This window comes from Cheilinus undulatus, linkage group 12 (assembly GCF_018320785.1).
Source record: "Cheilinus undulatus linkage group 12, ASM1832078v1, whole genome shotgun sequence".
Taxonomy (NCBI): Eukaryota; Metazoa; Chordata; class Actinopteri; order Labriformes; family Labridae; genus Cheilinus; species Cheilinus undulatus.
The window spans coordinates 8158200-8185462 of NC_054876.1; the positions used below are offsets into that span (position 1 = coordinate 8158200).

At 39.7% G+C, this 27263-nt stretch overlaps 1 protein-coding gene across 1 annotated transcript; it reads left to right on the forward strand.

Annotated features, from left to right (window-relative positions):
* The first annotated feature begins 2995 nt into the window (after nt 1-2995).
* mmp30 (matrix metallopeptidase 30) lies at nt 2996-14291 on the forward strand. The gene is made up of 9 exons (XM_041801841.1): nt 2996-3207; nt 3294-3442; nt 4743-4868; nt 6143-6304; nt 7840-8083; nt 9226-9356; nt 13344-13503; nt 13596-13699; nt 13789-14291. The coding sequence occupies exons 1-9, from the start codon at nt 3011-3013 to the stop codon at nt 13890-13892; spliced, it is 1377 nt and encodes a 458-aa protein (XP_041657775.1). The 5' UTR covers nt 2996-3010; the 3' UTR covers nt 13893-14291.
* Nucleotides 14292-27263: the final 12972 nt, after the last annotated feature.

Below are 27263 nucleotides of genomic sequence, written 5' to 3' on the forward strand. Positions count from 1 at the left end.
GCTGTCCCTCACAATCTCTGTCTGTTGATTTTATGGAAACTCTTGAATCTTTTAATCCCACCCAGGCAATACAGGAACCCACTCACTCTAAAGGCCACATGCTGGACCTGGTTTTACACAGTGGTCTTAATGCTGATGGTTTTATTACTAAGGATACCTGTGTGTCAGACCAAAAACTGGTTTTATTCAACATGGTTTTATCCCAGCCAGCTTTTACTGAAAATGCACCTGTTCTTAGAAGAGTTTTTAATTCAGTCTGCTGGTAAGTTTAAGGAGATCTTTGATTCTGCGTCTTCAACTGCCTTTAACTCAAATTTTAACACAGAAGAGCTTGTCTCTCTTTTTAACCACACTTGTAAATCTGCCCTGGACTCTGTCGCACCTTTTAAAGAAAAAAGGCCAAACGATGCACCCCAACCATGGCTGACAGAGTCCATACATGAACTGAAGAGGGGCTGTAGGAGAAAAGAGAGGAAATGGAAAAAGTCAGGTTTGCAAGTTTTTAAAGACATTTGGAAGAATGCAATGGAAAAGTACCAAAAGGCAGTTAAAGACGCAAGGGCCGCATTTTATTCTAATTTAATTTTAGTCAACCATTCTAACCCCCGAGTTTTATTTAAAGTTTTAGAGTCAATCACCACCCCCTCCCCTTTCTATTTTACTGATGCTTTGACCGATTTTTGTGAGAAGTTTTTAATTTTTAATTATCTTAGTAGTTTTGAGCCGGTGTCCTTGTCCATTTTAGCTGAAATTTTAGCCCAGATGAAAACAGCTACATGCAGCCTTGATTTTATTCCCACCAAATTTCTAAAAGAGGTTTTTAGCACGGTTGGGCCCAGTATTTTATCAATAATCAATAGTTCTTTGGCAGAAGGTCTAGTTCCCTCTGTTTTTAAACACGCTGTGGTCCAACCTCTTTTAAAGAAACCCAACCTTGACCCCTCTGATTTTAATCATTTTAGACCTATTTCAAAACTTTCATTTTTATCTAAAATCATCAGGTACACTGCACTTAGCTGGTTTTATTCTTATGTTTTGGAGCGAACCTTTGCAGTCACCATAGGTAACCACTCCTCTACCTCTTCTCTTACCTGTGGTGTACCGCAAGGTTCAGTTTTAGGTCCCATTTTATTCTCTATTTATTTGCTGCCCCTTGGTCAAATCATTCAGAATCATAAAGTCTCCTTTCACTGCTATGCAGACGACACACAGATATACCTGCCCCTGAGACCCAAGGACCCTAGAATCCTAGCTGCTGTTACAGACTGTCTAAATGATATCACCTGCTGGATGGCTCAGAATTTTCTACAGTTCAATAACTCAAAATTAGAAATAATACTTTTCAACATTCAAAACTCCACCCAGCTCATACAGTCAAATCTCAATTCCCTCTCAGATAACATCAGACCCACAGCCAGAAATCTAGGAGTAAAATTTGATTCAGATCTCGCCTTCACCACCCATATCAGTAAAGTTGTCCAATCATGTTTTTTCCACATCAGATCTATAGCCAAAACAAAATCAATACTCAGCCAGTCAGACCTTGAAAAAGTCATCCATGCGCTCATCTTCTCCAGACTCGATTACTGTAACGCTCTCCTCTCCGGAATCACTCAGAAATCCCTCTCCCACCTTCAGTTAGTTCAGAATCCAGCAGCTAGGCTTCTAACTGGTTTTGACAGAAGGCATCACATCACTCCTATTTTAGCATCCTTACACTGGCTCCCTGTAAGTTTTAGAATTGATTTTAAAATTTTACTTATCACTTTTAAAGCACTGAAGGGCCTGGCTCCAAGCTATTTAACAGAACTTTTAACTCCCTACGAGCCAGGCCACAGCCTTAGATCCTCAGGAGGGGGCCTCCTAGTTGTTCTAGGGTCAAGGCTCAAAACTAAAGGTGACAGGGCCTTCTCTGTCGGGGCGCCTCGACTTTGGAACGACCTGCCCGAGGAGATAAGGAGTGCTGAATCAGTGACATCTTTTAAATCACTTCTTAAGACTCATTTTTATAGACTTGCTTTTATGTGATGCCGTCTAATGTCTTTTACTGTCTTCTTTTTATCATTTTTCTCTAGTTCTCCTACTTTACTGTCAAATTTAACCATAAAACCTCTATATCTGCTTTTTGCGACTGTGTATTTTATGCTTATTGATTCTTATGCAATATCTCCACCTCTCTTACTCGCTTTTAGGGCCCCCCTGCTTTTATTGTGTCCCCTTCTTCTTGCTGCTATGTCGGTTTTACCAGACTATTATCATTATCATGATTATCATTGATATCTTTTACTGTCTAGAATTTTAATTTTTTTATGCTGACTTATTAGTCTCGACACATTTTAATTGTTTTATTTCTCATTCTTACCATTTTTATTTATTTTCCTTTCCATCTCTACCTAATATTTTAAATGCTTTTACATTTCTGGTCCTTAGGTCTCTTTTATGTAGTTGGTTCCTGTGTTGCCTGGATTGGTCTAGGTCATTCTTGGTTTTTATTTTTGTTTTTCTTTTTATTCGTGGTCTTCAGTTTTATTACAGAATCTTTTCATATCTGGGTCTTTATGATGTCTCTATAAGCTGACACCATTTTGTCTTTAAAATGTTCAGCTAGTCTTTATGATGTTGGAGTTACATTGCTGGCTGAGTTTTTCATGGGTTCTTCTGTTGTTGGGGTTTTCTCTTTCTTGTGATGTTTTTGTTGTTTGTGTTTTGCTTTGTAACTGTGATTCTGCTTGCTGTCAAAGCATTTGTAAACCTCTGTTTTTAAAGGTGCTATACAAATAAAGTTTATAATAATTTATTATTATGTATGAATGGGATTATCCAACACTAGTATCTGCTTAGCTAATAGCATCAAAATGTGACTTTTTGAATATTCAGTGATATTTCAGTAGCATCCTTCATGATCAGTCATATAAATCCCTTTAATTATTACTAATATCTTTGTGTTTCCTCTGTCCAGGATTATCTGTCTCGATATTTCTCCAACGTCGGCGTCAGTGCCCCCAACAGTATGTGGCGTAGCTCTCTCGACTCTTTTGATGAAACTCTCAGAAAGATGCAGAAGTTTTTTGGTCTGGAGGAGACGGGACAGCTGGACTCAAACACCTTAGAGGTGATGGCTAAACCACGCTGTGGTTTCACAGATGCCAGCAGTTACAGCCACTTCGAAGGCCGACCCAGGTGGCGCAAGAATTTGATCACATACAGGTATCTGGTCTTCATTAGAACAAACAGAACAACAATTATCAGCATGATCTTCCCGAGTAATGGTTTTCCCTCTCACATCTTCACAGGATAACTGAATACACTCCAGATCTGAGTCAGAGCGCTGTGGATGCCGCCATCGCCAAGGCCCTGAAGGTCTACAGCGACGTCGTTCCTCTGGATTTTAAAAAGATCTACAGTGGAACGGCTGACATGATGATCAAATTCAGGGATCATGGTAAATAAGTGCACACAGTACTTAGAGAAAAAGTTTGATTTAACTTATGCCAAAGGAAGACTGCTCATCCAACATTTAAGCCCATAAGAAGGATGAAGGAGAAAGTTTTCTGGGGCCAAGCCAAATAGGGGGCCCACGGAGGTCAGGAAAACTATGGTCCATTGTAAAGATAAGCTAACATTTTTTTACATTCAACCTGAGTAATAACTTTTTATTTATTTATGCTTTAGTAAAATGTGGTATTTTCAAAATGTAAACCCCTTTCTTAAACCAGAAATACCTTTTTCATTGGTGATGTTAATGCGGATGGTCACATTGACTAAACCATTCCAACAGTAATGTCAGACTTCAAAGCATGATGTGCACAAACATTAACATATCAGAGAATAAAGTAGAAGACCCTGAAATAACTTTACGGGTAAATGATTAAATAATTGAAAAATAAAAGTGAAAATTGGTTAAAAAAAAAAAAAAATAAATAAATAAATAATAATAATAATAATAATAATAATTATATATATATATATGTTAAAGACTCACACAAACGGGTTCTAGGAGGCAAAAAAAATGGCTTAAAGTAGAAAGAAATTGACAAGAGCTGACAAAAATGGGCGGTAAAAATGGTGAAAAGCAGGTAAAAAGTAGCATAAAGTGTTATAAAACTTGAATATAAGTGGTAAAAAATGGTTAAAAAATAAGTGGCGAAAAGTGGTTAAATAGGCAAAAAGGGTTTGAAACAGCAGACATGGGTTTAGAAAGGAAAAAAAGGCAAAAATTGGAGGTAAAAATGGTGAAAAGTAGTCTAAAAGTGGTAAAAAATGGGTTAGAAGTGGCAAAAATAAGCCAAGTGTGACAAAAATTAGTTCAGAGTGGCAAAAAAATGGCTCAGGGTTGCAAAAGTATACAGTAGAAATGGTGAAAAGCAGTTAAAGAGGGGCAAAATGGGCAGCTAAAGTAGTAATAGGAGGTTAAAAATAGGAAAAAAAACTGGCTTTAAGTGGCAAAAATGGGTTTAATATTTAATAATAATGTGGCAAAATAGGCTGGAACAGTGATAAAAGGGGTAAAAAGTGGCATGGATAAATAATTTAAACATCAGAACCCAATAAGAACTTCTCACACTTTTTGGCTCCAAAATGAAGTAACTGTTAGTGAGCACACTAGCACCAATATTAATGATCCAACACCTGCACTGATATCATGAAAAATCACAACCAGGGAGATTCCAATCTCTGGGTTTTTCAGGGTCTTGGACACTTCTGTGGGTGTTCCTGAACTAAAGCTCTGTTCTTGTTATCAGTTCATGGGGATTTTGCTCCGTTTGATGGCCAGGGTGGGGTCTTGGCTCATGCTTTCTCCCCTGGTGAGGGACTTGGAGGCGACGCCCATTTTGATGAAGATGAAAGCTGGACTCTATCTTCAACAGGTACTAAGTTTTTTCCCTTCCTAAGTTCTGTTTTACAAATTATGGGTCTAAATGACCAGAAGGTGAAAAAGATAAGTCTGCCTCAGATTACAGCTATGTAATAGTCTGTAGGCCTACAGGTTCCTTAATAATACAGTGATTACAAACAGTACATCATATTCATGTGCATTCATTAATCCATACATAATCAGTCAGTATAGATATAGATCTATGACAGTGTCACATGCACACCCACGCTCAAAAGCACCCTCATTTCCAGCAACTCATCACCTGAATATGCACTTAAATCAAAACTATGTGCAAAATGCATTCATTTCATGTTGAAAAATCTCCATCAGAATCCAGTTACCAAACTCATGATAATAAACCACCAGCTCCAGGAGCTTTTCTTTCTGTTTGCTGTGAACAAATAGCAGCCCCTCTTGGACCAAACATGCCAAAACCAAAAACATAACGTCGGACGCATCCTCTAAGCCTTAAATATGAGACATACAAGGAAAGCTTTTCAGGAGGATAGATATTAAAACATGTGGCAGGACTCATCTGTCATTTGTAAGAAAATATCCAGTCTTTGTTGCAGAAAGAAGCAAATTAGCCATGATGTGTTCTTGTTTTTAAAAACTAGCAGTCTGTCATTACAGCTACACAGCTGGACAAAATAGACGACATGCACTAAAGTATTAAGCTACACCTGTTAATGATTAAATTCAGAGGGTTGCTTTCTTATAAGACAATTTTGTACTCCTAGTATGAATATGAGACAGTATTGGTAAAAAATAACTGTTCTTGTATTTCAAAAGTGAAAATGTTGGTTTGATTTTGTGACTTTAAATTTCCTTTTTCTTGTTCAAAGCTATCTCTGAACTACCGACTGTTGCCACAAAGTCAGTAAAGTTCATGTTTAAGAGTTTTTAGTGATAGCTACAGGAAATCAAGAGGCAGAAAACATTCAGGATTTATGTTTGAGAGGGAAAATGATGGACGAGTGAAACAGGGGCCATAAATACAGTCCGAGTTAAATCTAAAATAATACATTTTAATGTTGGTTTTAAAGATAATTTCTGTAGGAACCATCCCTGAACTACTTATGCCCCTTTTATTTTTATCATTATCTTCTTAAAAGTATTGAAACAATTTCAATTTATAGTCTTTCAACTCCATAATTTTCAGAGGGCCCTACAGTGATATATTTTGTTCTTATGGATCAGTTATTACTGAGATGATATAATTTTAGCCTGGTAGCCACTTTAACCAGATTGTTTTTTTGTCTGTAGGGTCGAATCTCTTCCTGGTGGCTGCTCATGAGTTTGGACATGCTCTAGGATTATCCCACTCCTCAGACAAGACCGCCCTGATGTTTCCCAACTACCAGTATGTGACCACCGAGGACTACCAGCTACCAGAAGACGACAGACGGGGAGTCCAGGCCATCTATGGTGAGAGAGTACATCAGAGTGGAGTGTATAAGCACAAATGTACTTTGTTGAAGAAGTTAATTTTGTTGCAGTTAAACATTTAACTATCAAGAACTAACTGAAGTTATATTTACGTGAATAAAAACAAGAAAACTTGTCTTTAGGTTTGATTTACTTAGAACCATGATGACAAAGAGAGTGACTAGATTGACTGAGTAAACCTTCACTGCTGATCCAGCTTCATGTAAATCAGTGGTGTAGTGGCACCACATGGGGGTGAAAAGTTTGAACACTGTTTACTTTGTTTCCCTCCTCTACATTGCTGACATTATACATCACTAATCATCAACTGGTGGTCCGGGGGCCAAATCAGGCCCCCCAAAGCTTCCTGTCTGACCCCCAGAAGATCTTTAAATTCAGAAAAGTAGGAAAGAAAATGTTGTGATTTTAAGAGAATCTTTTGACTATAAATGTCTGCAGCTGTTAAATCCACCCCAAAAACAATTAATATTCAAATAGTTTTAGAATGACTTCACATTTAATCTGTTTTTACAGAAATTCACTTGTCAGCCAGTATTAGTAGATATTAACTAAATGTTTTAAAACTGGCAAAAATGGCCAGATAAAGTGGTGTAAAGGGGTAAGAGAGTGGCAAAATTGGACGATAAGCATCCAAAGAGGTTGTGGAGTGGCACAAAGGGACAAAAAGTTGCAGGAAAAGTGGTGAAAAGAGGTTAAAATGTGGCAAAACATTAGGAAAAAAGGGGCAAAAGGTATATCAAAAATGGCTTTAAAATTGCAAAAATGGCGACAAAAAGTAAAGAAAAGTAGCAAAAACGGAAGAAGAAAAAAAAGGGCAAAAATGGATAAAGGAGGGATAAGACAGCCAAGAAAAGTGGTTTAAAGGAGTTGAAGAACGGCAAAAAAATTAGGTTGAAGAGGCAAAAAAGTGCAAAAATAGCCAATGGCAAAGCACTGACAGGCAACAAAGTGGGGTAAAGAGTGATAAAAAAGCAAAAAGTGGGAAAAATTGTTTAAAAATGGCACAAAATGTTGCAGAAAGGCAGAATGAAGCAGTGAAAAGTGTAAAACATAAGTCCATATTGTTGCTAAATCATCTGAGGGCCCATTCTCTGGGATTTTCAGGAGCCCACCCAATATATCAGGACAGATCTCACTGGTAATGCCTAGAAATGTCCAGCGTTTTGAAAGAAAATAAAAATACTAATAAAATAATATGTTAATCAGAACAAAATATCGATTTAATTTTTTATTTATTTGGAAGTCCGGCCCCCAGAGACTCTGTCAAGACTAAATCTGGCCCTTGTGCAAATGTACTTGATGACCCCTGTTATACATTATGGATTGAAGTGACAAATATGTCAATGGACACTGAATTTGCCAGAAATTCATTTACGAACATTTTTCAAAATGTTAAAAAAAGGAATTAGAATGGACAATTGATGTTTAATGGAATACAAGATGTGTCTAGTTTGGACTAACTCTTATTTACAGACTGTCTATATTTCTGTCTGTTTGTGTTTTTCTTTCTGAAGGAGCCAGAGAAACATCCACTCAGCCAGCACCTCAACCTCAACCAAACCCACAACCCACCAAAAAACCTGCTCCAAAACCACAACCTCAACCACAACCACAACCCCAGCCCAAACCACAGCCTCAACCACAACCTGAACCAGAACCTGATCCCACATCAGAGCCTCCTCCAGACCGCTGCAGCAGGTTCATTATCTTTGATGCTGCAGCCTCCATCGATAGAACCCTTCACTTCTTCAAAGACGGGTGAGACTTTATGCACCGTTTCTTTTTTAATTTAAATTAAGTTAGCAGCAGAACAGAAACAATGATGTGAAGAACTGTCTGACAGTTAATTTAATTAAAAGGGGGAAAACAACATTACAAGGATACTTGGAATTCTAGTATTAAACCTTTGCAACAAAGTTGGAAGCATAGAATTGTCCAAAATGTCTTGGTATGCTGAAGCATTAAGATCACCCTTCACTGGAGATAAGGGGTCTAGCCGAAACCCTGAAAACCAACCCCAAACAGCCACCATTACCCCTCCTCCACCAAACTTCACAGTAGGCACAATGCAGTCAGGTAAGCAGCATTCTACCAGGATCCACCAAAACCAGACTCACCCATCTGACTGCCAAACAGAGAAGCGTGGTTCCCCACTCCAGAAAACATTTCCACTACTCCACAGTCCAGAGTCAGTCTGCTTTACACCACTCCATCTGATGCTAGACATTGCACTTTGTGATGTGAGGCTTGCATGCAGCTGCTCGGCCATGGAAACTCATTCCATGAAGCTGTCGCCGCAGTGTTCGTGCTTACATTAATGCCAACGGAAGCTCAGAATTCTTTAGCTATGGAATCAGCAGAGCGTTGGCAGTTTTTGCACACCATGTGCAGTTGACCCCGCTCTGTGATTTTACGTGGTCTTATACCACGCTTGAAGTGTCAGAGCTTTTCAGAATGACCCATCTAGAATCACAAATGTTTGCAAATGGAGGCTGCATGGTGAGATGCTTGATTTTATTCTGAATTCAATAATAAACTGGTCTGGCCAAATACTTTTGTCCATATAGTGTTGCTCTTATCTCAAATTCCCATCAACAATGGTAGGTTTGGTTTTTAAATAAATCTTGAGGCTTCCAGCCATTTTTAATCTTACAAACTTAAAATAGATCAATACTAGAGAAGGAAAGGAAAATTTTCTTTATCTGATGAGATGAAAGTTAATTAAACCCTCTCACATGCTGCAACATTCTTAAAAATGATAATTTATTACAATTTTCACTTCATAGATGATGCTCCACTGGACCTTTTATTTTGAAATGTTGCTGTTGTTTCTTATTGTAATTTGTGACTGGTGTTATATTATCAAACCAGGCTTGATTTTGTTTTTTTTTTTTAATCAGATATTTCTGGAAGAGAGGGAGCTCCTGGGATGGTATCAGTGAGGAGAAAATCGAGTCTGTTTGGCCTGGAATCAAAAAAGTGGATGCTGCTTACGAGGACAAGACGACCAACACAGTTATCTTCTTTGAAGGTACAAAAATGGCTTTATTAATAAATCACTATACACTTTTTGGTTAGAAATCAGTACACATGGGGTGCAGGTGGCCTACTGGTTTAAGGCTTGCCCGACGTACGCAGATGGCCGGGGTTTGAATCCAGCCTGAGGCCCTTTACGGCATGTCTCTTCTCTGCTCTCGTCCCTGTTTCCGATGCTATCCACTGTTCTCCTAACCTTGCAAAGCAGATGGATACGCCCTTTTCCTTGTTTTTCACTGGCAAATCCATCTTGCAAAGCATTTGCTGAACCGTTTGGGCCCAGTTAGAAAGTGACAGGACCAATCAGCGACAAGGGGCAGTTCTTTTAGGAGCAGCAGAGTCGTGACGTCGAGTCGAGTCGTGTAAACAAGCAACAGCAAGAGCTGGTGCCATTATGGACAAAGAGATTATCGAGGATGCTGCTAAAGCGCCAGTTTTATCAGAGCTTGATGACATTTCTTCATTAAAAGAAGAACAAAGAACAGCAGTGAGTTGTTTTCTTTACATGTAACATTAACGAGTATGTACATGTCTATAGTCGCCATGTTTCGTGTTATTCCTCAGTAGCAGCGCACGTGCAGCTTGATAGCAGCTACGTCATGTGTTTTGTTGCTCTGATTGGCCCATAGAGATGTGACAGACAGAACGCTCACCCAATCATACTCCATGTTTTTCAAAGCCTCTTGCCTTTTCTCAAACATTTCCTATTGAAGCTTTCCCAGATGGATGTGTGAAACAAGTCCATCTAGTGTGTCAGGTTACTGTCCTCCTCTGTCAAATAATGGCACAAAAATGCCCAAAATAAATCTTTAAAAAAAAGAAAAATCAGTACACATTAAAAAACAATAAGTATCTGTAGGTCATCATTCTTTGCCATGTCAAACAAACAACTTCAAATGTTGTGATTTATCAATATTTTGTGTTCTTAAGTCTTAGCTATGTACAGTTCTAAACTTGACTTTGATTCCTTTGAATTAAGGAGGCATCAAAATCAAAGGGATGCTGATTATCTATACCACTGCTGATTGGTTTTGGGGGGGGGTGTTTGAGTCCCAGGACTACATTGTGGATTGGTTGCCAACCAATCATAGTTCTGCACAGAAAGGCCTGTCCCACTGAAGATTGGTTTCCTTTTTGAAACCTAAAAATTCCAGAGAAACTCTTGTTTTGTTTTTTTTTTTTTTTTTTTTTTGTGTGTTTGTTTTTTGTGTTTATAGGTATTTTATTTCTATAGGTATATATGTTAGTGGTAAATGTACTGATGAATTCATGGACTAAATTATCATTAGTAGAAATATAAATTAATATGAATAAATAAGGCTGGACTGCTGGAGTTATTTATCCAAGCACACAACATGAATGAAATTTTAAATTTATGACTGTAGTTTATGGTTGAAAGGTCTATTTATATTTGTATGAATAAATGAATAAATAAATAAAAGAGGAAAAAACAAACAAACAAAAACACAAACAACAAAAAAAAAAAAAAAACAGGTAGAGAAGTGTATGGACCTGTAGTCTATTTGGGTGGTTTAAGTTGCAGATCAAGTTGTGAGATTAAAAAAAAAAAATAACAACAACTGAAAAAATCTAGGAAGTGATCTGTAAAATCTTTGCCCAGCATTTAAGAATAGACACGTGTTATTCAAAGTTCAGTATCCTTTGAACCATAAACCATAGCCCACTTGCATTTTTTTCTCTGAAAACCCATTATTGTGCCATTCTAATGATGCTATCTAGCCTTCATAGCTCTTACAGAACCTTTTCTAGCGAAACTGTGAGATGTCTGACTTTCCATGGTCTTAAACAATTAAATCTACACCAGTAACTCCAATATTACACGTTTTTTTTTTTTTTAATTCATAATCCATTTTTTTAATGTTCTTGCAGCTAGTGGCTAATGTTGTCTACCATATTGTCTATTTGTATCCCAGAATGCATTGTGACAGGGCAGTGACAACCAGTGACAGGCTATTCCATCATCACATCATGCTTTGCCAAACAGTGTCTATGCAAACATTTTTAAACTGGATAAGAGAGCTTGAATGACTCATAATAGAGAGAAAGAGACACAGAGAGGCTGTGATGTGACTCACAGAGTCACTGCACACATTTAAATGATGACTCAGATTCCCAAAAGCTCAAGGACTTGAAAATGTTTGTCATGGAAAGATTTTTTTTTTTTTTTTCACTTTTTGGTCCCAAAGAGATGGGAGAACAGCTTTGTTCCAAAAAAACATAAAAAAAAGAAAACTCTGTTTGTTTTTTTCATTTTTCTTTATAGTCTCAACACTTTTTAAAATTTTAGTGACACTACACTGCAAATATATTCTTAAAGCTCAGGTTATCCTTTAAAAAGGATATTTAAGAGCTTTACTGCACCACAGGGTTGATGTTTGACATTAAGTCTAAAAAGTCTATAGAAATAGGGCTCAGAGGGTTAACAAAAATATTTTCATAAAGTATGATGAGGGGGTTGGCTGTTTCAGAGTAGACAAAGGTTATGTCAGCACTGATATTGTATTTATTTTCCACTTTAGTAAGCACACACAGAAAGGCTGTCAGGCTAATGAAGCCACCAGTAGATGGCAGTGTCTTTATATGTCAGCTCATATGCCATACAGTTGCAAGAAAAAGTATGTGAACCCTTTGGGATTTCTTGGATTTCTGCATAAACTGGTCATTAAATATGTTCTGATCTTCATCCAAGTCACAACAATAGACTAACACAGTCTGCTTAAACTATTAACCGCACAAAAAATGAAATGTTTTCATGTTTTTATTGAACAAAACATGTAAACATTCATAGTGCAGGGTGGAAAAAGTATGTGAATCCCTAGGCTAATGACTTCTCCAAGAGCTACTTGGAGCCAGGAGTCAGCCAACCTGGAGTCCAATCAATGTGATGAGATTGGATGTGTTGGTTAAAGCTGCCCTGCCCTATACAACACACACCAGTTTTGAGTTTGCTGTTCTCAAGAAGCATTGCCTGATGTGAACCATGCCTGGCACAAAGAGCTCTCAGAAGACCTACGATCAAGAATTGTTGACTTACATGAAGCTGGAAAGGGTTACAAAAGTATCAGCTACCGAGGAATAACATGAACCATAGTGTCTGTAGACATGTCAGTACACGACTTTCGTCATTTTTGAAAACAACTCACTGCTGTTCTTTATTCGTCTTTTAACAAAGAAATGCCGTCCAGTTGTGATAAAACTGGTGCTTTAGCAGCATCTATGCTGATCTCTTCCGTCATAATTGCACCGGCCTCTTCTTGCTGCTTGCTTACATCACGTCTCCGCGCCCGAAAGTGCTGCCCCTTGTCACTGATTGGTCCTGTCACTTTCTAACCAGGCCCAAACGGTTCAGATGGGAGCTTTGCAAGATGGATTCACCAGTGAGAAACACAGAAACGGGCGTATCCATCTGCTTTGCAGGTTAGCAACTTGGTGCGGGAACAGCAGTGGCAGAAACACAAAATTCACACTTACACACACACACACTCTCTCTCTCTCTCTCTCTCACTCTTTTCACACACGCACACATACACTCACACCTACCTTCAAACAGACACACACACAGCTTCATATAGACACGCACCCTCATATAGACACACACACATTCATACAGACACACACACACACACACACACCACACACAGTAAGCCTAGAAAGGAAGTAGACAGAGTGAGGGTACACAGGACCTACAATTTCCCCCCTTTTTTAGCTCTGGGTCCACTGGACCCGAACATCCCGTATGTAATACAAATGTGTAGAGGGGGTATAAAGTGTGTGGTCATTGAAAATGTGTTCTGATATATGTTCTTCACAGAAAATTAGCCAAGGCCAATGAGTCTGAGTTTAAAAAAAATAATTACTCATATCATTTTTCTTTTAATAAAAAATGAAAATGGGTCCCACAGACCCGAACACCGTACAAGGGTTAAAATCACAATGTAACTTTTACCTTTCCTTTCCTCAGGGGATCATTACTGGGGCATCCGTGGGAACACTGTCCTTCCTGGTTATCCCAAACCTATCAGCGACTTTGGCTTCCCTCGCTACATCAACAAGGTGGATGCTGCGGTCCATGTGTCATTCACTAGCAGAACCCTGCTGTTTGTGAGAGGAAAAATCTGGAGGTGAGTCACGTTTAAAGGACTCAATTAGATCTGATACCAAACTTAGAAAGACACCATGTATTGATAAAGACTTCTGCATATTTCTCATTCAGCTACAATGAGCGGCGGGGAAGAATGGATGGTGGTTACCCTAAACCCATTTACAGAGAGCTGGGGGGGATTGGGCTCAGGGTTGATGCTGCTTTCCAGAACAAAGGTGAGGAAAATTCAGGGATCTATTCCTCTGCAAAAGGATGCTGAGTCTCTGTTTAGTGTAACACCAATCGTGAATCTGTCTTTTTACAGGTTACCTGTACTTTTCATCTGGATTCAGACAGACTGAGTACCACTACCAGCGCAGACGAGTGATCCGCACCATGCTGAACAATAAATGGTTGGATTGTGACTAGAGAAGCAAAGCTCAGATACACTGACAGACACACACACATGCAGAATAACAGCTAACATCTTCACCTCTGAGTAGTACTTCATAGAAATAAATCAGTGACTGTTTACATGGACTTGAGTACCCCGCTTCTGAGCCTTACCCTAGTTTTGCTCATGTCAGAAACCGGGATACCAAAGTCCATGTCATGTCATTTATGAGGACAAACATAGTGGTAATCTTTTAGAAATCTACAGCTTTAATAAGAGTTTATTTTTCTTTTTGGCATGCATCAATAAACATGATTTACTAAATCATTTAGACTGTAGTAATCAAGAATGAACTTGAGTGTTTCTGAGTGTCCTGTTGACTGTCATGTTTCATATCATGGAGTGAATAAAAAGTAAACATGACTGACACAACACCACCTGTAGCTTTGCATTCATTATTTGTCACAAGTAGTTGCTCTCGGATCACAACCAATTATGTGAGGAAGAACGATGCAATGTGGACCTGAAATGGTACAAAGCATCACTGTGCTATCCCGATGGCTTTACAACTCACCTTAGTCCCATGTGTCCCAGAAGAGAACCCACATTTGTGTCATATTCACATCATACTGCCATTATGAAACCAAACTTTACACATCCACCTATGACTTTCCCTAATCACCCTTGGAAGTACAATCAAAATGATTCAACCCCCATTGCAGATCAGGTTTATTGTGAAAATGTGCAGACTTTCAACTGTTTGAAATGAACAAATTAAACAAAAGGAGTTGAAATAGCTCAACACAACTAAATCTTCAAGTGGTTTCCCCAAATCCAACTGAAAATTGAACTTTGAATGATTTCTCCAGTCTCAAAATTACTCAACTGCTGAACAGAATCCCTCACAACAGCTCAAATATGCAGCCGGTGTTGTTTCAAGCACATGTGACATCCTGGTTGTGCCAAACTTCTATCATTTGAGAATTAAGGAGGCTGCTGTGCTCTTGGGAACCCTCCGTGCAGTATATTTTTGGAGCCTTCCCCAGGTCTGTGCCTTGCAACAATCCAGTCTCTGAGCTCTGCTGGCCTCATGGCTTGGTTTCTGTTCTGATATTATTGTCAGCTTTGAGGCCTTCTATACAGAGGTGTGTGCCTTTCCACATCAAGTCCATGAGAAATGGAGGAACCTGAGTCCAATTTTCAAGTGTTTTGCAAAGGGCCTAAATACCTATGTCAATGTGATATATTTTTATTTTTCATAAATTTGCAGAAATTTCTAAAATTATGTTATGGAATACTGAGCGTCTATAAATTCTGAATAAAAATGATTTTTCAACTCTAGCGGGGTCTGAATACTTGACTGCACTGTATATAAGGTAACAAGACTAGGTTAAAACCTGGTATGTGGCTGATCACAACTATCTGGGATGCCTGTTGAAATGCCTCACTGGCAGAGTGATTTTGTTGTATTGTTATTTTTTGGGCCAAATTTATTGTGGCTACTTAAATGTATAGCTACATGCCGTTGTAACCCACTTCAGGCGCTCGGACTGAGGTTTAATGGGCGGATCTAAGTTCTAGGTTCTATGAGGAGTTATGGCAGTCGGTCAGAGCTGTTTCTTTCTATAATCAGACTATGCAAATGCATAGGGCCCCACAAGTCAATAGGGGGCCCCAAAGCTGAATGTTCAGCCTCTTCTGAGATGAATTAAATTACCTGTCTTTAACCCTTATATCAGTGAAACTCATCCCGCGGCTCTCGGGCTGCATATGGCTCTTTAGTGTCCAGTTGCGGCTCTTTTAAGGCTTCCTTGAAAAAAATCTCCTAAAAACCTTAAGGTAAACACTATCATGAGTGAAGATTAATTATAGGTCACATCAATAATTCTGTTACCCATGCAAAAAAAGACTTTCACTACCAAATATAAACTTTTGTTTTTTAAATCCGCTTATTATTACTGTTGTGTGTGCTTGACGGTGGAGCGAAGGAGGAACATGTGTAAGAAAAGAGAACAGAGGAAGTCCGCCGGTGCTGCATCTCTTCAGCAAGTTCATTCACTGAGCTGTGCTGTCTTGTGTTCAAACTGAAGCTTCCTTTGCCCTCGTTTCAACTTTTTCCTCCAGTAACTTCCCGCCGATGCTCTCTCACACCCATATTTTATGGTGATTATGCCGATGCGCGTCATCATCAACAAGCATAACTTAATCTCACCTGAGACAACTAACAGGTGCTGGCAATCTAGAAATCACACCTGAAGCCAGTTAGAATGTCTAAAAGTTGACTCAACCTTTGTGTTGTGTGCCTGTGTGTGTCACACCAAGCATGGAGAAGAGAAAGAAGAGCCAAGAATTGTCTGAGGACTTAAGAAGCAAAATTGTGGAAAAATATGAACAGTCTCAAGGTTACAAGACCATCTCCAGAGATCTTGAAATTCCTTTGTCCACTGTGTGTAATATAATCAAGAAGTTTATAACCCATGGAACTGTGGCTAATCACCCTGGACGTGGACAGAAGAGAAAATTGACAAGAGAATGCAACGCAGGATAGTTAGGATGGTAGATAAACATCCTCAGTCAACTTTCACAAAAATTCAGGCTGTTCTGCAGACTCAGGGTGCAAAAGTGTCAGCTCGGACCATACGTCATAATCTGAATGAGATGAAGCGCTATGGCAGGAGACCAAGGAGAACCCCACTGCTGACAAAGAGACATAAAAAAGCCAGACTGGAGTTTACAAAATGTACCTGAGTAAGCCTCAATCCTTCTGGGAGAACATTTTGTTGACAGATGAGACTACGTTAGAGCTTTTGGAAAAGCAGGGCATTCTACTGTTTACAGAAAATGGAATGAGGCCTACAAAGAAAAGAACACAGTACCTACAGTCAAACATGGTGGAGGTTCAAAGATGTTTTGGGGTTGTTTTGCTGCCTCTGGCACTGGGTGCCTTGACTGTGTGCAAGGAATCATGAAATCTGAAGATTATCAAAAGATTTTGGGCCGCAATGTAGGGCCTAGTGTCAGAAAGCTGGGTCTGAGTCAGAGGTCATGGGTGTTCCAGCAGGACAGTGACCCAAAACATACCTCAAAAAGTACCAAGAAACGGTTGGAGACAAAGTGCTGGAGAGTTCTGAGGTGGCCAGCAATGAGTCTGGATCTAAATCCCAATGAACACCTATGGCGAGATCTTAAAACTGCTGTTGCAAGAAGGCACCCTTCAAATCTGAGAGACCTGGAGCAGTTTGCTAAAGAAGAGTGTTCCAAAATTCCAGATGAGAGGTGTAAGAAGCTTGTTGATGGTTATTTTTTCCCAAGGGTGTGCAAACAAATATTAAGTTGAGGGTGCCAATAATTTTGTCTGGCCCATTTTTTTGAGTTTTGTGGGACATTTTGTCAATTTTGTTTTTGTTTTTTTTTTTCTTTTTTTTTTTTCTTGTTCCAGTGCACATAAAGGACATAAATATGTGTATACCCAAAAACATGTAACATGTAACATGTAACTGAAACAATTTATGAGAGAAACGGTGTATTTTCTGGAAAATTCCAGGGGGTGTCAATACTTTGGTCCATGATTGTATGCTGTTGTAGTTCTCTTGTTCTCTACAAAAATAAAACTTTTTCTTCTTTAAAGTAAAAAAGTTCTGCTAGATTTCTCAAATAAAATGAAAATACATTTTTGCATCAATTACATGGCGAAAAAATGGACAACTCTCTCTTTTGTTCCTGAAAATTTAGTGATAATATGTAATTAACTGGTATTTAAAGGGTTAAAATTCAGGAATTGATTAAAATTTTGGACTTCGTGATCAGGACTGATGCCAAATTAAATACATCAAGCAGTGGCAGTAGCAGTATATAGTGTTTGTACAGCATTTTGCAACAGCAAACAGGAGGTGGCCATTTTTCACCACAAACTGTTTTTCTGTTTTTCTGTCATTGAACAAAAAAGTAATGATGCATAAAAATAATTGACACTGCATATTATTGACATAAATTTAGCTGCAATGATGGATAAAAAAAAACTAATCAGGTTGCATGTATTATTTGGTTAAAAAAATAGTTATTTTATGCTTTTTCCCTTTATAAATCATTAGCATTATGTGATCTAACAGGCAATTGAAGAGTAAAAATTTTGAATATAAATGAAATTTCGGTTTTCATGATGAGGACTGATGAAAATTTAAAAAATCAAGTTGGTGGAAGTAGAAAAATCTTTTAATATATTAAGTTTATAGCACTTTGGGAATGCGGACAGGAGGTGGCTATTTTTGTCCATAAACATGCTGAGAGGGAGTTTTATCAACTTTGCTTTCCTTTCCCAAAATTACAATGCATAATAATTAGTTTTGCTGTTAAGCAGTAATACATATTAGACTGCGCTACTGATAATACATGAAAAACCAGTAGCACTTAGAATATAGAGACTTTTTATTTTTGAGGTTGTTTATCAACAAGTGTGTTGTGTAAACAAATTGGCATTTGAAGGGTTAAAATATTTAAAAGGAATGAAAATTATATATATATATATATATATATATAACTATATATATATATATATATATGACAAGAACTGATAGTTAAAAACCCTGTGCAGTAAAAGTAGCAAAAACTTCTGCGTAAAAAAATGACACACTCTGTTTCCTAGTGGCTATTTTTGTCCACGATCAGACTGAGAGGGTAGTAATTTTGAACAAACCCAGAGGGTTAAAACAAGGTTAAAGAAACAAACCAAGCTGCAGAGGAAATGCTGCTTTGTATTCTCAAAACTGCAGTTGGCCACAAAAGATCTCCTGAAATTATACCATGTTTTTTTAACTCTTATCACAAACATAATAATATGTTGATATTAATAATATGTTTTGTTGGTTCACTTCCTTCATGTTCATACAGGCCCAGACTCTTCCATCGTTGACCGAACCTTGCCTCATCCCCCCGTCCCTCTCTTAACCACAAAACACATCCAAATACACTCTCCAGCTCTCCCCACAGCACTTGTTATCCTGACTCTTTTTTCTTCAGAGGGTCTGTTCATGTTCAGGCTCTTGGAGGAATGTTTTATTGCCCCATCATGCCCCTTGTCACGCTCATTACCTCACAATCAAAAATGCTGAAATAGACAGTTTAAGGAAATAACCAACCAGTGCATCATAAATCTTCACCGGAGCAGATCCTGAGGTTTGAGTCCCTGATGTTAGTCCTCTCTGCAGGAGCAGGAATAAACCATGGAGGGTGCACTGACTCTGATGATGGTTGTGATCGCTGCACTCTGCGGAGCTGTGCCGCTCAGCACATCCAGCCCAGAAGAAATCGCTAAAGCTCAGGTAAACATGAGGGTTGTGGTTTTTGTGTGGTTTGTGGTTTGATAACCTTGGGTTTATAGGAAGAGAAAGACAGGTTTTGACTGTCATTCTGAAAGATCCAACCCTTTTCAACAAAGGGCAAAAAAATATATATATATATTCAAAATTTTAATGGACTTTTTCTTAGTATTGAAATACTAAAAACACCCTCAAGTGGAAATAAAAATCAGCCTGACTGATATTTTGTTTGAACAATTTGATTTTGGGGTTTAAGCTGTGTACATATTCAGAAAGTAGAAATACTGCTACACAAGTCATTGAAATACAAATTTATACATTCACCAAGTCAGTAGGCATGCATGTCTGTGCTGGTTTTTATAGAACAACATGGTTGCAGGAAAACAGATTATTCATTGCATTAAATTAGCAGTTCATATTACTATGTGGCATTTTCAAGAAATCTTTTCTTTTTCTTTTTTTTGCAGGCACATACAGTGCTTAACAAATTTATAAGACCACCTGTCATATTTGTCTCAGAGACCATCCAGCATCATGAAGTGCTTTAATGCAGACTCTTTCATTTTCAGTGAGCTCTCCATGTTTGACCATTTTAAACAGGAATGAGGAATTTCAAACTGAATTCACCCAAATTTGAGCCGGCTCACTGGGCTTCTCTGAGAAGTCAGAAATTAATCAAGCATAATATTCAAACACTAAAACTCATTTTACTGTTCAGGAATGCAAGTAAATAACTATAATTTGACATATTAACCAAGAAATATTAATGTGCTTCACTATTTTTTCAGTTTTTTTGTAAATGAGAAAATTTGAAAATTCATGGATAACATTAATAATTATATTTTAGCATTAAAAATATCATTTGGGTTAAAAAGCTTCAACATTTTGGTGTGTTAACCATTTCAGAAACAGAAAAATGATTTTGGTAATTACCAATACTGTTCATTTAGGGCAGCTGTGGCATAAACCTTACTTTGGTTAGGGCTAGGGTGGCCTAATAAATGTTGTTAAGCACTGTACATATATATGTATATATATATATATATATATATATTTTTTTTTTTTTTTCTTTTTCTTTTTTTTTAACTGATCACTTTATTAGGTACACTTGCTCAGCTGCTTATTACCTGAAGCTAATTACATGACAACAGCTAGTGCACATGGTCAGACATTGTGCTGAGGTTCAAACTGAATCAGAATGGGAAGAAAGGTGGTTTAAGTGACTTTAAACAAGCTTTGATTGTTGGTGGTCTGGAGGATTTACATGTCACCAAACTCTGACTCATGCATTTGAATATTGCAGCAGAAATCAACACTCATCGAACCAAGCTACGTTTTTCTAATATATATATATTTCTATTGTTTGTTTATTGTTGGTGAGCCTTTGTGAATTGAAGCTGCGGTTTCCTTTTCTTAGCAAACAAGAGTTTAACCTGGTGTTTAGGTGTGGCCAGGCCCGCCCACAGATTTGGCTGGGCCCCTGAAATCCCAGAGAATGGGTCCTCAGTTTTCATTTATTGATGATTGAAAGCATGTGTGTTGGATCGGTAGCATTGGTGCTAGCATCCTGATGAGCAGCTTCATTTAGGAGCTGAAAAATGTGCCAAGAAATTATTGGGTTCTGATGTTGTAATGATTTATTTGTGGTACTTTTCAACAATTTTCACCACTTTTTTCCATCTGTTGTTGCCTTTTTTTCTATTGCCACTTTTAAGCTGTTTTTGTTTCTTTTTGCCCATTCTTGCCACTTCTGTTTGGCCACTTTTGCCAATTTTTTGCTACATTATCCTATTTTTGCCCATTATCACCCAATTCTGCAACATCTTTTTGCAACTGCATGCTTACTTTAGCTGACATTTGCCATATTTGGCTCGTTTTCACCACTTTTTGTTTATGTTTATAATTTTTTTTTCCAGATTTTTGCCAATTTTTGACACTTTTGTAACAAAAACTTTTTTGCCACTTTTCCATTTGTCCTTTTCACCCATTTCTTAATCATTTTTAATTGCTTTTTTTTAAACCCTTTTTTCCCATTTCTGCAACATCTTTTTACAACTTTTTTGCCTATTTCAGCTGCTTTTTGCCACTTTATGTCTATTTTCCATTTTTTGTATGTATTTAACTAATTTTTGCCACTTTCTACCCATTTGTGGCCAGTTCTGGTGAAACAGAGGCTAAAGCTATATCTGAGTATTTAGAGCAGTGGAGGCAGCCATTAGAGGGTTTTCAGCACAAATAAACCCCACCCATAATGCAACTCTGTATGGATGGCTATAGTTAACACAGTGGAGGCAGCCATCACTGCCAGCATTCAGTACAAGCAAACACAACTCTGTTATGTTAGGGCTTTGGAAGTAGCATCACTCGGTCAGTCAGTCAGTCAGACACGGACAGAGCCATCAGTAGGGCTGACCTCAGCAGTCAGCCAAAAAGCCTTGTTAATCCCCTGTCACAAAGTTAGGTAAACTAATTATTTTACAAAATCACACATTGTTGTCTTTTAGACCGACAATCATCAAACCACTTCCAGGACCAGCCATCAAGCCCTACCTCTGCAGGAGTATGATATGATCAACTATGTCAAAAGCTTTTTGTTAAGTCGTCAAACAAGGCAGCACAGTGTTTAACCTGATCAAGAGCTGATGTGATTTAAAGCCTCTGTCCTGAGTTTATCCCCATAAAATCCCAGAACAATGCACCATGAATGCTTGCAGAATTTGTTTCTTTATGTCAGTCAGTGTTGTAAGCATCCCAGATGCATTGATTTGCAAAAGCTGAGAGTGAAAGCTGAATCTTTTGATTTGTCTTGAAAATTCTTTTTAATCCAGTGAAGAAGACATTATGATTATTGATGATCATTTTGACGGCTCATGAAAGGCTGACAGGTGTGTCACATTAAATCAGGGGTTCTCAAACCTTTCAGCCTGCAACCCACAAAATAGTGGTGCCAGAGACCAGGGACCCCCACTGCACCTGAAGGTGGTTGAAGCATAGCTGAACACAGCCGTGCACATTCAAGAACAGTCATGAGCAGACTTAGATTTAAACGTTACTTTTCATTTCAGCACACATCCCACCTAAAGAGCATGTTTTCATTTCACATTTAACTAATTCTATGCTTTTATATAGATTAAAAAACTGTAAATAATACAATTTGTAACCATTTAAGAATATTTGTTTTTTTTTTGTTTTTTTTTTTGTTTTTTTGGAAGGCATCTGGTGACCCCTCTTCAGTGCCGTGTGACCCCCAAGGGGTAAAACACTGAAAAAGAAAAGATCTGAAATAATTAGAAAAAAAGTCAGCTGTGTGGAAAAAGAAAATTGTGTTTTCATGTCAAATTTTTAATTTTGCATTTTCACAATGGTGACTTTAACTTTTGACTTTGTATTTTATCTGATATTTCCACCTTTAAAATGTACATTTTTTTTAATTTTAAGTCATATTCTGACCTTTTAAACTATTGATATTAATTTTTATGTCACATTTTGACCTATTCAACTCCTAAATTTGACTTTTAATGCCATATTTGGACCTTTACAACTCATTATTTTGAATTTTATCTCACATTTCATCCTTTTAAACACATGATTTCAGATTTTATCTCATATTTTAATCCTTAAAACTCATGATTTTGAATTTCATCACAAATTTCATCCTTTAAACACAATTTTGAATTTTATCTCCAATTTCATCCCTTTAATCTTATGATTGTGAATTTTATCTCACATCTTGTCCTTTTAAACTCATGATTCAAATTTTATATCATATTTCATCCTTTAAAGCTCAGAATTTTAACGTCTTACCTGATTTTTCATCCTTTTAAAAGAATTATTACAGCTTTTAACTGTGTGTTTTGATCTTTTGAACTAATACGTTTGACTTTGTATCTCAAGTCAAACTGGTGTAGTTTATGAAGCTGAGTATCTTTGATTTAGCACCTCCTGGTGGAAAAACACTTAACATTTAGTGTCTGTCATCAAATCCTGCTGATACACCCATGCTCATTGCAACATAAGGATGTTCACCTTATGTTTTTTTTTTTTTTTTTGACAAATGTGATTGGTTCCTGTACATTCAAAGAAAAGAGGTAGGTTATGTGGGAGGAGTCATGTGATTGTGATCACAGATTTAATATCACATGCCCTCTACAGCAAATACAACCAGCAGGAAGGCAGTAAGGACAGCTAAGGACATTTGATCATTGATTATTCATTACAATACTCTAGAACCTTGTATTGTATCTACACTACATGACATGCCAAACCTTGGCAAAGACTCAGAGACTTCCTCTTGGGGTCCTGTCACTACAATTTCTGGATCTCTCTCAGCATATTCAGTGTGTGCTCATAAAAAATGGAGGGTACACTGACGTAGTTTTGATTATCAAACACGTGGCCAAGGAAGGAGGGGGAATACTGGTGATAAAGTCTGTTTCTGTGAATGTTTAATCCATCAGAGAGTATTTGAAACTGACGTGAGCTGTGCTGACTGCTCTTCTATCCTTTCTCTCTGGTTTAACCCCCTTTTCTCATCTTTTCTGTTGTTTTTCTTTAGCATTCAGATCATTTAGGTGTAGATTTTGTTCTTTTAAAGATATATTTTTGGGCAATCTGAGCCTTTTTTAGAGAAGAGGACATTGGATAGTTGGACACAGGTATAGGAGACTGTGGGAGAGACAAGCATGAAAGGAGTAGTAGGCAAGACTTGAAACTGGTCCCTCCGCATACATGGGGCTCAACCTAACCACTAGACCATCTACCATCCAAGTTTGGATTCCCTATGAGCTGCAATCACAACACCTGTGACCAAAATTTGCCAGATTGAGCTCACCATTTTTAAAACTCTCCCTTAAAATGAAGGTTAATAAAGGTAATTAGTCAGATTGGTCCCTCCCCATCAATCAGAAAGCACCCTGTCAAATCTGGGCCTTCTCTGATTGGACAAACTTCTTCCTCAGTACCTTCAGTTCAATTCAGTCACCTATAGCCTGAAGTATGAACACTCAGAGGAAGTTTGAAGTGCTCCCCCACCCTCTTAACCGAGCACATAGCTAAGAGAAAAGCTGTCTTATGTGACAGAAGTTTAAGGGATGTCTGTTCTAGTGGTTCATATGGGGCCCCAGCTTATGACCTCAACATCCAGAGGGAGGTCCCATGATGGTGCTCTCAGACACCTGCCAGGTCATAGCCGGCTGGCTCCTTTGAGAAACTGGGACACTAGAGGGTGCTTCCCCATAGAAAGACCCCCTACCAGCTCATGAAACACAGAGATGGCTGTGCTGTGAACCCTCAGGGTGTTAGCCGCCCTCCCCGACTCCAGGAGAGACTGGAGGAAGTGGAGCACAGAGGCCAGAGGGCAGGTGACAAGGTCTAGTTCTCTGTCCTGGCACCAAGAAGAGAACAGCTTCCATCTCTGTTGGTAATTAGTTCGTGTGGAAGGTGCCCTGGCATTGTTTGTGGTCTCCAAGACAGCCTCACTCAGATCCTGAGAGGCGGACTGAGGAGGGGCCAGGCCCACAGCTGTAAGATAGCTGGGTTTGGATGCCAGATTTGTCCCGCTGCCTCAGAGAGAAGATCTGCCCTGAGTGGAAGAGGGCAGGGTCTGCTGTGCACGAGACGATCTATCAACAGAACCCTTCATATTACTCATATTGCTATCAACAGAACCCTGTAAGCCTCCTGACTGACCCTGGTCAGTGCATGGGGCATCAAGGGTAGTGGAGGAAAAGCGTACAGTAACCCTTACGGCCACTCATGAGACTGTGCATCCAGGGCCAAGGGCCCGCTCGGATAAGTCAGGGAGAACCACTTCTCCCTTTCCTGTGACGCAAAGAGATCGACCTGCGGTACACCAAAGTGAGCCCACAACCCTGTCACTACTTGTGGGTGTAATCTCCATTCTCCTGGGAGTGGCCCAACCTGAAGGGGAGATCTGCACCCCTGTTCAGGACCCCTGGTATATGAACCGCTCTGAGGGAGGCCAGGCGTGGGAAGGCCCAGAACAGCAGACTCTGAGCCACCTTGAGACATTGGCGAGACTTCGTACCCCCTAGATGATTTATATGATACACAGTGGCAGAGCTGTCTGTCCTCACAAGAATGTGCCTGCCATTTTTGAATGGTAACACGGCTCTTAGGGCCAGATGAACAGCCCTGAGCTCCAGCACACTGATGTGTTTGTTGTCCCACGGGGGTCTCCAAAGACCCCTCAGCATCCTGCCTTCCCACACTTCCCCCCAACCAGTGCGGGAAGCATCTGTTGATACAAGTGTCTGCCTGGAAGGCAGGTTTCCCAGGGGGACTCCCCCCGTAAGTGTTTTGTAACTCCGCCATGGACGCAAAACTCTCAAACATGCCTGTGTTACACAGAGTTTCACATGCCTGTCCCTGTGTGGGTGTAGTTTGAAGGCATTCAGCCACCATTGGAGAGGCTGGGCCCTGAGAAGACCTAGTGGAACAACAACCACTGCTGCTGAGATCAGCCCCAACAGTCTCTGAAAACGGATCAGTTCTATGCATCTGCCTGCACCAAATGAGCGAAGGGTCCCAAGGATCTTGGTTACCCTCTGGGGGGTTAGAGATGCCTTCATTGTGACTGAGTTCAGACACAAACCCAAAAAGACTGTTTCCTGTCGGGGCTCTAGGTTCCTTTTCTCCAAGTTTACCTTGAAGCCGAGTGACTAAATGTGGGTCAGGACCTTCTCTGTGTCCTGTATGACCTATTCACGAGAAGCAGCACAGATCAGCCAATCTTCGAGATATGGCATGATCTTCAGCCCTGCCCCTTGAAGTGGTAGCAGGGCAGCCGCGACCACTCTTGTGAAGACTGTTGGTGACAGAGAGAGGCCAAACGGGAGGACTTTGAATTTGTAGACTTGGCCTTGAAAAGCAAACCTGAGAAACTGCCGATGCTCCACAAAGATAGGGATGTGAAAATATGCATCTTTGAGATCAATAGTGGTAAACCATTCCCCTGGCTCCACTGAGTCCAGGATATGCCTTGTGTGTAGCATCTTGAAAGGTAAAACCTTCATGTAAACGTTCAGGTGCCTGAGGTCTAGGATGGGGCGAAGCTGTGATTTTTTTGGCCAGAATCCTTGCCTGGATTGGGTCCTTTACTGTTGTCATACAGACCCTGGAAAAAGGTGGGGGCCACCGCTGAAATTGAAGTCTGTAACCTCTTGTGACTTTTGCTAGAACCCAAGGGTCTGAGACAGTCTTCTCCCAACTGTCCAGGCGCAGCTGGGCATGAACCCCTGTGGTGGCCCCACCAATCCTATGCAGAGGCCCCCTTGGACCCTGACCCCTTGGGGGGCCGCCTCTGTTGGGGAGCCCCCTTTGATGTGAATCTGGGCTGAAAGGGGTGTCACTGACCTGCCGGGTGCTGCCTTGGCGCCCCCTGGCGTCTAAGTGCACGCTGAACGCACTCCCTAGTTTGCACAGACTGTTCTGCTTTGTCCAGCACACTTTGTGAATCAGTGTGAAACACTGTCCCTGCTGGGGTGCACTGCTAGGCGCATTCCAAGCCTGCTTCAACATCTGACAATAGTCCCCTGCTGCCAGGATAGCCACTGAGGGTCTGGCTTGCGAAATTCCTGTCCAGACGCCCTCTGCTGGACTTGGGGTTTCCACTGGGGTTGTCAACCCCACAATCTTAGCAGCACTGAGAACCCTTGAGACCACAAAGAGGGACTAGATTCTTCAATAACGTCATCTACAGACACAGACCCCTCCTGGTGAGATGAGTTACCCTGCATGTCCTCAATAGGGTCTGGATGCCCCTCTTCCTCCAGAAGGGAACCTTGGGCGTAGAGGGATATGGAATCTGGGTGGACCACAGATGGTTCCTGATATGCAGGCAGGTGTGCAGGGGAAACCCCCTCAGAATGACCTGCTTCAGCTGGGGCTGCGTTCTGAGAGCGGGCCTCAATTCTGGCCACTCTGTCAGGCCCTGGATGGCAGCCAATATCTGTAGCTGTGTGTCCTGCGTATCCTCAGGGGGATGGGCAGGGCTGAGCGGTGGAGGAGTTGTACTCACACGAGATCGCTTCTTGTCATGCTCATGGGAATGCCCGCCCTGACGTTTGTGTT